The sequence below is a fragment of the Mobula hypostoma genome, chromosome X2, assembly GCF_963921235.1.
Source record: "Mobula hypostoma chromosome X2, sMobHyp1.1, whole genome shotgun sequence".
Lineage (NCBI taxonomy): Eukaryota > Metazoa > Chordata > Chondrichthyes > Myliobatiformes > Myliobatidae > Mobula > Mobula hypostoma.
In genome coordinates, this window is record NC_086129.1 from 7021800 (window position 1) to 7034301 (window position 12502).

Sequence of the window (12502 nt, forward strand, 5' to 3'; positions counted from 1 at the left end):
CAGACCAGAAAACTTAACTGAGAGACCAACTCAGAAAAATGAATCATCACTCTGGAAGAAAACATCAACCAGTGGAATGAGTATGACCCTCCATGGGAGACATCCCAAGGATCTGAACAGACGAGATGGTGTCAAGGAAGCAACGAGCACCTGACTGAGAGTTGGAGACCTCTTCCCAGAAACAGAGGTGTTCCTTGCAGAAATACATGATAACGTGGTTAACAAAAGGAAAAAAAAAATCGAAAATACATGAAATACAAACAAACAAGGCACAAAGTGCAGAAAATGCCAAGAGAAACCAGCCACAATCCAACATATTCCAGGATCCTGCAGCAGTTTAACTCAATCTGATTACTTACAAAGGTACAATCAAGTGGCAAAAATCTTGCTTTAAAATACAAACTCATGAATACCCTCCATCACTTCATAAAGGAACCATAAATTCAAGCCTGATCCAGTTTTAGAGTCAAAATATTACAAATTTTGTGATAATCAATACGTTATTTCAGCTAGGATAATCCATAATAACCACCTGGATTTAATATTACAGGATAAACAAGCAGGAATAACTCCCTCAATAGATATAACCATTCCCAACACACACATGTTCCTCGACCAGTGGAGCACCTCACAACGGGCATTGCTGGTGTCATCAGTCCAACAACCGAATTATTTTCCCTGTCAATCAGCTTCCAAATGTTGCTACTCTCTCATTCGTTGCCACGCCCCGCTGCCGATTCCATTCTCATCATACGTTCTTACCCTGCCCATCGTCCATAGCTCCAAACTCTGCCCTGTGCAGACCTGCCTCTGGTTTCTGACCCTGCTCCATTGAACATCCAACTGATGGTTTCCCATTCTGCTTTCAGTCTTTAGAGGACAGTGGTGGTTTTCAACAACCCTTTAGAAGCATGGAAGATGACCCATAATGTGGAAATAAGCCCTGAATAAGGAGGTTAACTACCAATGTCATTCGTCCTTAGCACAGAGATTTGAGGAGCGAAGACTATCTCAGACAGAACTGCCGTCAGCTCGTCTTCTTCAGTCTGCAGAAAATTCAAGGGAAACCTCTTCACCCACAGAGTGGTGACTGTTTGGAACCCATCACCACAGGGAGAGCAAGAGGGGAGCAACAGGGGAGGATTTAAAAGGACTGTTGTGGAACAGAATCACTGGCAGGGTCCAGCCGGCCTGAGTTAACTCTCTACTGTACACTAGTTCTGTTATAAATTCACTAAGTACCGGAGACAGAGTTTAAAATAGAACTGATTTATTTGTCTCAGATCCAGAATATTAAACTCCAGTCCCATTAAAGGGGAATGAGCAGCAGAAGAATGTCCTCCCATGCCCAGTGAGCAGGGTGCAGAACTGGGTGTGGTGAGCAGCAGCAATGAATGAATGAATGAATGGAATTTATTTCGGTCAGTACAAACATAACAAAAAGCATCATTTTTAATGATGATTTTATAATGATAATTTCATAAGACAAAATTACAACAAAAAACACAGATATTCTTTAAAACAGACTGACAGGGTGTAGGCTGAACCGACAGCTTATTATGTCTACCCCGCTTACTCATACAACAAGATATCTGGTGTCAATCATCACATCAAAACAAAAACAATCATTATCTTTTAACACAAAATCCAGTTCCAAGTATCATTTATTTACATGACACCCATTCATTTTAAATCATGTATTTTATATTTGTTCATTAAATTATTTTGAAATAATTTTATAAACTTGTTAAGTGTGGTGCATGTTTTTAAATTCTCACTACAACTGTTCCATAGATTCACACCTCTGACCGAAATACAATGATTTTTTTTTTACATTTGTTCTTATCCTTTGTTTTTGAAATATACATGTTCCCCTCAATTTATTCTGACTTCCTCTCATTTTAAACAACCTTTGGATACTTTGTGGTAACTGTCCATCTTTTACTTTATACATAATTTGTATTATTTTAAAATCTACAAAATCTCTGAATTTTAAAGTGTTTAGTTGAATAAATAGTGGATTGGTTGGCTCATAATAACTTCCCTAATTTACAATTTGTATGACTTTCTTTTGGAGTAGAAAAATTGAAGTTGTATTGGTTTTGTATGTATTTCCCCATATCTCCAAACAGTAAGTCATGTATGGGGCTATAAGTGAACAGTATAATGTATACAAAGATTCCTGATTTAAGAAATCTTGCGCTTTGTACAGTGTTACAATAGACTTTGACATTTTTGCTTTGACATAATTTATATGTGGTTTCCAGCTTAATTTGTTATCTATTGCCACTCCTAAAAATTTTGTTTCAGATACCTTATCAATTTAAACATCACTTATTCCAAGTTTACTCTATGAGTTTGGTACACAGTTTCCAAATATTATGAATTTAGTTTTACTTAGATACAGTGATAATTTGTTAATATCAAACTACTTCTTTATAATTTTTAGATCTTTCTCCACTGTATCCATAAGTTGTTTCAGATGTTCCTCACTACAAAATATAGTTGTAGCATCAGCAAATAATACACATTTTAATGTCTGAGAAACCCTACATATATTGTTTATATACAATGTGAACAGCAATGGACCAAGCACTAACCTTGTGGAACCCCACAAATTACTTTCAAAAGTTTTGAATTTGTGTTGTTTATATGCACATACTGATGCATGTCTTCCAAATAACTACTTAACCAGCCATGTGCCACCCCTGTAATACCATATCTTTCTAATTTTGATCATAATAATTTATGGTCAATGGTGTCAAATGCTTTTTTCAGATCAAGGAATCTTATACAGCAATAATTGTAGAGTTCAGCACCGACAGTCACTCTTGAAATTGCATTCAGCAATGGTGATGGACAAATATCCAGCATGCAGCCAATTGAAACTTTCTCCCCAGTGTGAACCCAGTAGTGTGTCACAAGGTATGACTACTGACTGAATCCCTTCCACATTCACAACAGGTGAACGGCCTCTCCCCAGTGTGAACTCAGTGATGCACATTTGGTGGTGATGGCTGAGGGGATCTCTTCCCAAGATTTGAGCAGGAGAATGGCCTCTCCCCAGCGTGAACTCGCTGGTGTTTCTGTCGATGAGATGACCGAGCGAATCCCTTCCCACATTCACAGCAGGTGAATGGCCACGCCCCAGTGTGAACTGACTGGTGTGCCAGTAGCTCGGATGACCGAGTGAATCCTTTTCCACAGTCTGAGCAGGTGAATGGCCACTCCCCAGTGTGAACTGACTGGTGTGCCAGTAGTTCGGATGACTGAGTGAATCCTTTCCCACATTCTGAGCAGGTGAATGGCCACTTCCCAGTGTGAACTGACTGGTGTGCCAATAGGGTGGATGATCGCGTGAATCCCTTTCCACAGTCTAAGCAGGTGTACGGCTTCTCCCCAGTGTGAACTCGCTGGTGACTCTGTAGGTCGGATGACCGAGTGAATGTCTTCCCACAGACTGAGCAGGTGAACGGCCTCTCGGCAGTGTGAACTGACTGGTGTGTCAGTAGGTGAGATGCCTGAGTGAATCCCTTCCCACAGTCGGAGCAGGTGAATGGCCTCTCCCCAGTGTGAACTGACCAATGTCTCAGTAGGTGAGATGCCTGAGTGAATCCTTTCCCACAGTCTTTGCAGGTGAATGGCCTCGCCCCAGTGTGAACTGACTGGTGTCTGTGTCGGTGAGATGATGTAGTGAATCCCTTCCCACAGTCTGAGCAGGTGAATGGCCTCTCCCTAGTGTGAACTGACTGGTGTACCAGTAGGTCGGATGACCGAGTGAATCCCTTCCCACAGTCTGAGCAGGTGAATGGCCTCTCCCTAGTGTGAACTGACTGGTGTACCAGTAGGTCGGATGTCCGAGTGAATCCCTTCCCGCAGTCTGAGCAAGTGAACGGCCTCTCTCCATTGTGAACTCTCTGATGTACCTTCAGATTATATGACCGAGTGAATCCCTTCCCACAGTCCGAGCAGGTGAATGGCCGCTCCCCGGTGTGAACTCGCTGGTGAGCCATTAAGTCAGATGACCAAGTGAATCCTTCCCCACAAATTCAGCAGATGACCAGCCTCTACCCAGGGTGAACTGACTGGTGTGTCCACAGGTGGGATGACCAACTGAATCCCTTCTCACACACAGACAGATGAGTGGCCTTGTCCCAGTGTGAACTTGCTGATGTACCTTCAGTTGAAATGACCCAGTGAATCCCTCCCCACACTCTGAGCAGGAAGGACGGTTGATTGAATCCCTTGCTGCACTTCTTAAATATTTGGGCAGAGACGTGTTGAGATTGAGATTCTCTTAGACAAATTCCTTATTGTTTTTAACCTGTAAAAAGATATACAAAATCCATCAATGGATGAAGGACAACATTTCAGATGAGATCACTTTAGTTGCCAAGGTGTGAACTGTTACAGTGAGGTTCAACCCAAGTTGGAGAGAGAAATCATCTTCTAACTGGGCACAGAGCTGGGATCTGTAATGACCATCAAACTCTCTGATGCTCTTCCTGTCTCTCTAAGAATGGGGTATTTCTGTCATCTCCAGTCTGTGACCTGGCTCAGTTTGACTCTCTCCATTGGTGTTATTCCCTGTTCCCACTGAGCTGCATGGGTGCCTGGCCCCACAGTAATTGAAACACTCTCACACAACTAGCCTTTGTTGACGTGCAGCTGTGATTTTCTTTTATGTACTGTTAATTTAAAGTGCCATTGTTTTAACGCCATGTAAATATCTCCTGCTCAGATGTACTGTATGGTTGATCTGCACAGCTGTTAAAAGGACTAAAAAATTAGTACTTTTTAAGGTTCTTGTCACAGTCATAGAAAAGTATAACACAACACAGGCACTTTGGCCCATCTAGTTTGTGTTGAACTATTTAAACTGTCTACTCCCGTACCCCTACCATCCAGGTACCTATACAAACATCTTCAATGTTGAAATTGAGCTCGCATGCACCACTTGTGCTGGCTGCTCATTCAACCCACGGCCTCCGGTTGTGGTCCCACCCCATCCCAGTGGTAAAAGCCAGCTTGCATTTACCCTATCTATACCCCTCATAATTGTGGTATACCTCCATCAGATCTCCCCTCAATCTTCTGCATTCCAAGGAATAAAGTCCTGACCTGTTCAATCTTCCCTTATAACCCAAGTCCTCCAGATGTGGCAGCATCCTTGTAAGTGCTGTCTGAACTCTCTCAACCTCTTTTACATCCTTCCTGTAGGTAGGTGACCAAAACCGCACACAACACTCCAAATTAGGCCACACCAATGTCTTGTACAACGTCAACATAACATCCATCTCCTGTACTCAGTATTTTACTTTATGAAGGCCATTGTGCCAAAATCTTTCTTTCCATCCCTATCAAACTGGGGCACCACTTTCAGTGAGTTATAGACCTGTATTCCCAGATCCCTTCCTTCTACAGCACCCCTCAGTTTGCTACCGGTCACTGTAAGACCTAGATCCTACCAAAGTGCAACACCTCACACTCGTCTGCATTACATTCCATTTTCCATTTCTCAACCCATTATTCATGCTGGTCCAGATCGCACTGCAGGCCATGATAGTCTTCCTCGCTGTCCACTACACCACCAATCTTGGTGTCATCCACAAATCTGATGACCCAGCGAACCAAGTTATCATCCAGATTACTGATATAGATGACAAAGAACAACAAATCCAGTACCGATCCCTGCGGCACACCACTAGTCACAGGCCTCTGGTCAGAGAGGCAGCCATCTGCTACCACACTCTGGCTTCTCACAAAGCCGGTGTCTCATCCAATTTACTATCTCATCTTGAATGCTGAGTGACCGAACCTTCTTGACCAACCTTCCATATGAGACTTTGTCGAGTGCCTTGCTAAAGTCGATGTAAACAACATCCATTGCTTTGCCTTCATCCACTTTCCTGGTAACTTCAAAGAGAAATTCTATAAAATCGGTTAGACATGACCTACCATGCACAAAGCCATGATGCCTCTCCTTAATCAGTCCACATCTATTCAAATACTTATATATCCGGTTCCTGCACACACGTTCCAATAACTTTCCCACTACTGATGTCAGGCTCACCGATGTATAATTTCTTCATTTATTTTTAGAGCCTTTCATGAACAGCGGAACAACATTGGCTGTCATCCAATCCTCCAGTACCTCACCTATCACTGAAGATTATTTAAATATCTGTGCTTGGGCATTATTCCTGTTTTTTTTAGATTTAATCAATATACATATACTCTATAAAGAGTAATGAATAAGAAATATTTATTTATTTATTTCTCTATTATGTATTGAATTGAACTGCTGCTGCTAAGTTTACAAGTTTCATGACACATGTCGGTGATAACGTACTGTCTCAGTACTTTTATATTTGTGTGCTGTGGCACTTCTTTTATTCGAAGTTATTTTGTAAAGAACACTTTTGTTTGCATTTCAGGTCAGATGCTATTTGCATTTCATTGGCTTTGTATCTGTACTCGGCACAATGACAATAAAGTTGAATCGAATAAACTCGATTCTGATTTTGATTGTTTTTTTGATCTGGGGAGAGAAAAGCCAACGGGATGATAGATTATACGTTATTTCTGGTAACAAAACATCTGTAGATGTGAACTTACCACTATCACGGACATTTACAAAGACAGGTGTGTAAAAAGAGTCTGAAGGATCATTGTGGACCCGAGTCATTCCAAAAACAAACTGTTCCAGCTGCTTCTATCCAGGAAGCGGTATCGCAGCATAAAAGCCAGGACCAACAGGCTCCTGGACAGCTTCTTCCACCAGGCCATCAGACTGATTAATTCTTGCCAATGGTGGCACTAGCAAGCCTTACCACGAGGATATTATTCCCCTTCTAGTTCTGTTCCCCTAACAAACAAATCACTTATCACCTCTTTGACTTTCCACTGCCAGGTAATACCCACACGCCCACCAATATCTAAAGTGGACTACCTGTTGTTGTGGGGGATGGCCACAGGAGTACTCTGCGATGGCTATTTAACCTCATTTCCCTTCCTGACCCTCACCCAGTTTCCTGTGTCCTGACCCTCACCCAGTTTCCTGTGTCCTGCACCCTGGATGTAACTCACCTCTGTTCATGTCATATCTATCACCATCTCTGACTCCCGGATGAGCCGGAATTCATCCATTTCCAGCTCCAACTCCATAAAATGAAGGGTTACAAGCTGCAGCTGGATGGACATCTTGTCGGTCAGGGACACTGGAGGTCTCCCCACCTTCCCATCAATGTCTCCTCTAATTTGTAATGACCAGTAGGCACAAAAATCCTGCAATGTGCATTTTATTTTTTGCATGGTGACAACAACATGTGCACGCTGAATTGTATATATAGAGGTATTCATTTCAACAGCTAGCAAATCACTGTCAATAGAACTTTGATCTCCTCTGGGTTTGATCGAGTTCATCTGCACTCTCACACATCCTATGCAGCAGGCCTGTAGTGGGTTATGAAGGATTTTCTTGCCAGAGCTTTTGCACACTGTCCATATGTGACTTGCTTGCAAAATGATGCTTTAAAACGTCAGGTTTCCAAATATCACTCCACTCGTCCCACTTGCAAATTCTCCAGGAACTTTTCCATTGCCACAATACACACAGGTAACACCAGTTTCAGTATTGTACGCAAATATTTCCCCTGAACCCTCCCCCAGGTGACTGACGGTGGTGAACTCATTGATGGCAATGCCAATGAATATGAAGGGAAGGGCAGTAGTCTGTCTCATTGGAGTCTGACACATTTGTGATGTGAAAGCTACTTCTGCCCAGGACAAAGGTGTTTGATATCATTACGTACTCAGAGAGAATGGGTCAAAACATGTTCCCACGGGTAGAAAAATCTAGAACACGAGGAGGTAGAAGAAGCATGGAGGAACTCAGCAGCCCAGGCAGCATCTATGCAAAAGAGTACTAATGCTGAGTTCCTCCAGCATTTTGTGTGTGTTGCTTGGATTTCCAACATCTGCAGATTTCCTCTTGTTTGTGATTGGAGGCTGAACAAAGGTGATTTTCTTAACAGCTGATGTAAAAGATTTTGCTCCCTTTCTCTGTGTTCCGAATCCTTACATTTAGATAGCAAGTTCAGGGCAAAAATCAAAAAGGGCCACTTTTCAGCATAATTGTATAAGGGCTAAGAGTGTTGTAAAAGCAAGCCTGAAGGCTTTGTGTGTCAATGCAAGGAGCATTCGTAACAAGGTGGATGAACTGAATGTGCAGATAGTTATTAATTAATATGATATAGTAGGTACCACAGAGACATGGCTCCAGGGTGACCAAGGATGGAAGCTCAACATTCAGGGATATTCAATATTCAGGAGGGATAGACATGAAAGAGAAGGAGGTGGGGTAGCATTGCTGGTTAGAGAGGAGATTAACGCAATAGAAAGGAAGGACATTAGCCGGGAGGATGTGGAATCGATATGGGTAGAGCTGCATAACAATAAGGGGCAGAAAACGCTGGTGGGAGTTGTGTACAGGCCACCTAACAGTAGTAGTGAGGTTGGGGATAGCATTAAATAGGAAATTAGAAATGCGTGCAATAAAGGAACAGCAGTTATAATGGGTGACTTCAATCTACATATAGATTAGGTGAACCAAATTGGTAAAGGTGCTGAGGAAGAGGATTTCTTGGAATGTATGTGGAATGGTTTTCTGAACCAACATGTCGAGGAACCAACTGGAGAGCAGGCCATCCTAGACTGGGTATTGAGCAATGAGGAAGGGTTAGTTAGCAATCTTGTCGTGCCAGGCCCCTTGGGTAAGAGTGATCATAATATGCTGGAATTCTTCAGTAAGATGGAGAGTGACATAGTCAATTCAGAAACAAAGGTTCTGACCTTAAAGAAGAGTAACTTTGAAGGTATGAGACGTGAATTAGCTAAGATAGACTGGCAAATGATACTTAAAGGGTTGACGGTGGATATGCAATGGCAAGCACTTAAAGATCGCATGGATGAACTACAACAATTGTTCATCCCAGTTTGGCAAAAGAATTAACCAGGAAAGGTAGTGCACCCATGCCTGACAAGGGAAATTAGGGATAGTATCAATTCCAAAGAAGAAACATACAAATTCGCCAGAAAAAGCAGCACACCTGAGGACTGGGAGAAATTCAGAGTCCAGCAGAGGAGGACAAAGGGCTTCATTAGGAAAGGGAAAAAAGATTATGAGAGAAAGCTGGCAGGGAACATAAAAAGACTGTAAAATCTTTTATAGATATGTGAAAAGAAAAAGACTGGTTAAGACAAATGTAGGTCCCTTACAGTCAGAAAAAGTTGAATTGCTCATGGGGAACAAGGACACGGCAGACTAATTGAATAATTACTTTGGTCTGTCTTCACTAAGAAGGACATAAATAATCTTCCGGAAATAGTAGGGGACCGAGGGTCTAGTGAGATGGAGGAACTGAGGGAAATACATGTTAGTCGGGAAGTGGTGTTAGGTAAATTCAAGGGATTAAAGGCAGATAAATCCCCAGGGCCAGATGGTCTGCATCCCAGAGTGCTTAAGGAAGTAGCCTAAGAAATAATGGATGCATTAGTGATAATTTTTCAAAACTCTTTAGATTCTGGATTAGTTTCCGAGAATTGGAGGGTGGCTAATGTAACCTGCTTTTTAAAAAAGGAGGAAGAGAGAAACCGGGGAATTACAGACCGGTCACCCTGACATCAGTGGTGGGAAAATGCTAGTCAGTTATCAAAGATGTAATAACAGCACATTTGGAAAGCAGTGAAATCATCGGACAACGTCAGCATGGATTTGTGAAAGGAAAATCATGTCTGACGAATCTCATAGAATTTTTTGAGGATGTAACTAGTAGAGTGGATAGAGGAGAACCAGTGGATGTGGTATATTTGGATTTTCAATAGGCTTTTGACAAGGTCCCACACAGGAGACTAGTGTGCAAACTTAAAGCACACGGTATTGTGGGTAAGGTATTGATGTGGATAGAGAATTGGTTGGCAGACAGGAAAAAAAGAGTGAAAATAAACGGGACCTTTTCAGAATGGCAGGCAGTGTCGAGTGGGGTATTGCAAGGCTCAGTGCTGGGATCCCAGTTGTTTACAATATATATTAATGACTTAGACCAGGGAATTAAATGCAGCATCTCCAAGTTTGTGGATGACACGAAGCTGGGTGGCAGTGTTAGCTGTGAGGAGGATGCTAAGAGGATGCAGGGTGACTTGGAGAGGTTAGGTGAGCGGGCAAATTCATGGCAGATGCAATTTAATGTGGATAAATGTGAGGTTATCCACTTTGGTGGCAAGATCAAGAAAACAGATTATTATCTGAATGGTGGCCGATTAGGAAAAGGGGAGGTGCAATCAGACTTGGGTGTCATTATACACCAGTCATTGAAAGTGGGCATGCAGGTACAGCAGGCGGTGAAAAAGGCGAATGGTATGCTGGCATTCATAGCAAGAGGATTCGAGTACAGGTGCAGGGAGGTACTACTGCAGTTGTACAAGGTCTTGGTGAGACCACGCCTAGAGTATTGTGTGCAGTTTTGGTCCCCTAATCTGAGGAAAGACATTCTTGCCATAGAGGGAGTACAAAGAAGGTTCACCAGATTGATTCCTGGGATGGCAGGACTTTCATATGATGAAAGACTGGATCGACTAGGCTTATACTTTCTGGAATTTAGAAGATTGAGGGGGGATCTGATTTAAACGTATAAAATCCTAAAGGGATTGGACAGGCTCGATGCAGGAAGATTGTTCCCGATGTTGGGGAAGTCCAGAACGAGGAGTCACAGTTTGAGGATAAAGGGGAAGCCTTTTAGGACCGAGATTAGGAAGAGTTCTTCACACAGAGAGTGGTGAATCTGTGGAATTCTCTGCCACAGGAAACAGTTTGAGGCCAGTTCATTGGCTATATTTAAGAGGGAGTTGGATATGGCCCTTGTGGCTACGGGGATCAGGGGGTATGGAGAGAAGGCAGGTACAGGGTTCAGTGTTGGATGATCAGCCATGATCATACTGAATGGCGGTGTAGGCTCGAAGGGCCGAATGGCCTACTCCTGTACCTATTCTCTATGTTTCTATGAGCTCAGCTCTGTCTGAGAGATCCACCGGTTCCCATTCCCTGATCAGCCGGAAGCTCCGCGGTTCCGTGTACGGATCGTGGGGCTCAGAGAGAGGGAAGACAAGAGCACTGTCCCGGGATTACGGGCTACGGAGTCCGGAATCCACAGCAATTGTACTGCAGTCAATGTTGATATCTTTCGCCCGCAAACCATCTCTTACCTGGAGCCGGTTCCGCGAGGCCTTTGTGTACTGCGCGCATGCGTGTTATTCGGGAACACCCGCAACCCTGACGCCTGCGCATTCGATCGGTGCTACGGCGAAAATTGTTACGCAGAGCTTTATGGGTAATCACGGTGCCATTAAAAGTTTCTGCAAGCTCCGGTTCCATGCCCATACCTCAATTTTTTTTGTGTGTAGAATACTCAGCAGCTCTTTTAACGCAGAAAGCCGCTCCCACAAACAATACAATTAAGTATCCGCGTGTTTAATGCCAAAGTAGAACCCTTTACAAATGCGGGTATAAAACACAAGAGATTCTGCTGTTGCTGGAAATGTGGACACATACACACAAAATGCTGGGTGCATGCTGTGCGATGTGTCCTCTGTTTCAAATCAGTACCCCGTAATGACAAGCCGTACAATGGATGCGGTTAAATAATTAAGATTTTATAACTCTTACTTGAAATATGCGATTAGTAGAGAAGCAAATTATAAAATAAAAAGGCGCCAAGAATAATAATTCGACAGTTCCTGCACAAAGAACTCGCTGGAGCTCACGCAGTATCCTCGGTTCACCATTCGATTTCTTCCGAACTCCGTGGGTTCCGAGTCCCCGCTCGGGGTCCGCTCCGCTGGCCAGCTCACAGCATCTCTTCGTGTGCGTCTTCTCTCTTCATCCCCGTGGCGCGTTCTGCCCAAATCCCGCGCAAACAACAGCTTTCAAATACACAAGAAAGAATAGCATCTGTCCCTATTGGTTACACATGAATACAAGACCCGTTATCGCTAATTATAACCCAAACATGCTGCTACAGAGAACCCCTTACATCAGCAGTTCAAATTACAGAGAAGTCATTTTTATTAGCCTTAGCAAGTAACACGAAAGAAGAACCCTTTACACAAAGGAGATGTCAGAGGCAAGTTTTTTTACACAAAGAATGGTGGGTGTGCGGAATGCACTGTCGGTGACGGTGAAGGAGGCGAATACAATAGGGTGTTTTAAGAGACTCTTAGATTGGTACACGGAGCCTAAAAAAAAAGAGGGCTATGCGGTAGGGTAATTCTAAGCGGTTTCTAGAGTAGAATACATGGTTAGCACAACATTGTGGGCCGAAGGACATGTAATGTGTTCTAGGTTTATATGAACACACTGCCACCGAGACCTCCCAGAACAGAGGATGATTCCTTTTCTGACACCAGCAGGCTCTGCCCATCCGTACCAGAATATGACTGGTTCCCC

The 12502-nt window shown here is 43.1% G+C and overlaps 2 protein-coding genes across 4 annotated transcripts in view; both read right to left on the bottom strand.

Moving 5' to 3' along the window:
* LOC134340926 (oocyte zinc finger protein XlCOF6-like) overlaps window positions 1-12502 on the bottom strand; it is a 408299-nt gene that overhangs the window by 375023 nt on the left and 20774 nt on the right. The window lies entirely within an intron of this gene.
* Window positions 817-11315, bottom strand: LOC134340939 (zinc finger protein 239-like). Of its 2 annotated transcripts, none has more exons than XM_063038537.1 (2): window positions 11263-11315; window positions 817-4324 (listed from the first exon to the last, which is right to left on the bottom strand). In XM_063038537.1, exon 2 carries the CDS (start codon window positions 4011-4013, stop codon window positions 2991-2993), a length of 1023 nt encoding a protein of 340 aa, XP_062894607.1. In that variant the 5' UTR covers window positions 4014-4324; window positions 11263-11315; the 3' UTR covers window positions 817-2990. The 2 variants fall into 2 exon arrangements, with proteins under 2 accessions (XP_062894607.1, XP_062894608.1); XM_063038538.1 differs by lacking the exon at window positions 11263-11315 and adding an exon at window positions 7090-7117.

What these genes read in the sequence shown, in the direction of transcription:
- LOC134340939 (XM_063038537.1), bottom strand. Translation starts at nt 4,013, where the DNA reads ATGGCTCACCAGCGAGTTCACACCGGGGAGCGGCCATTCACCTGCTCG.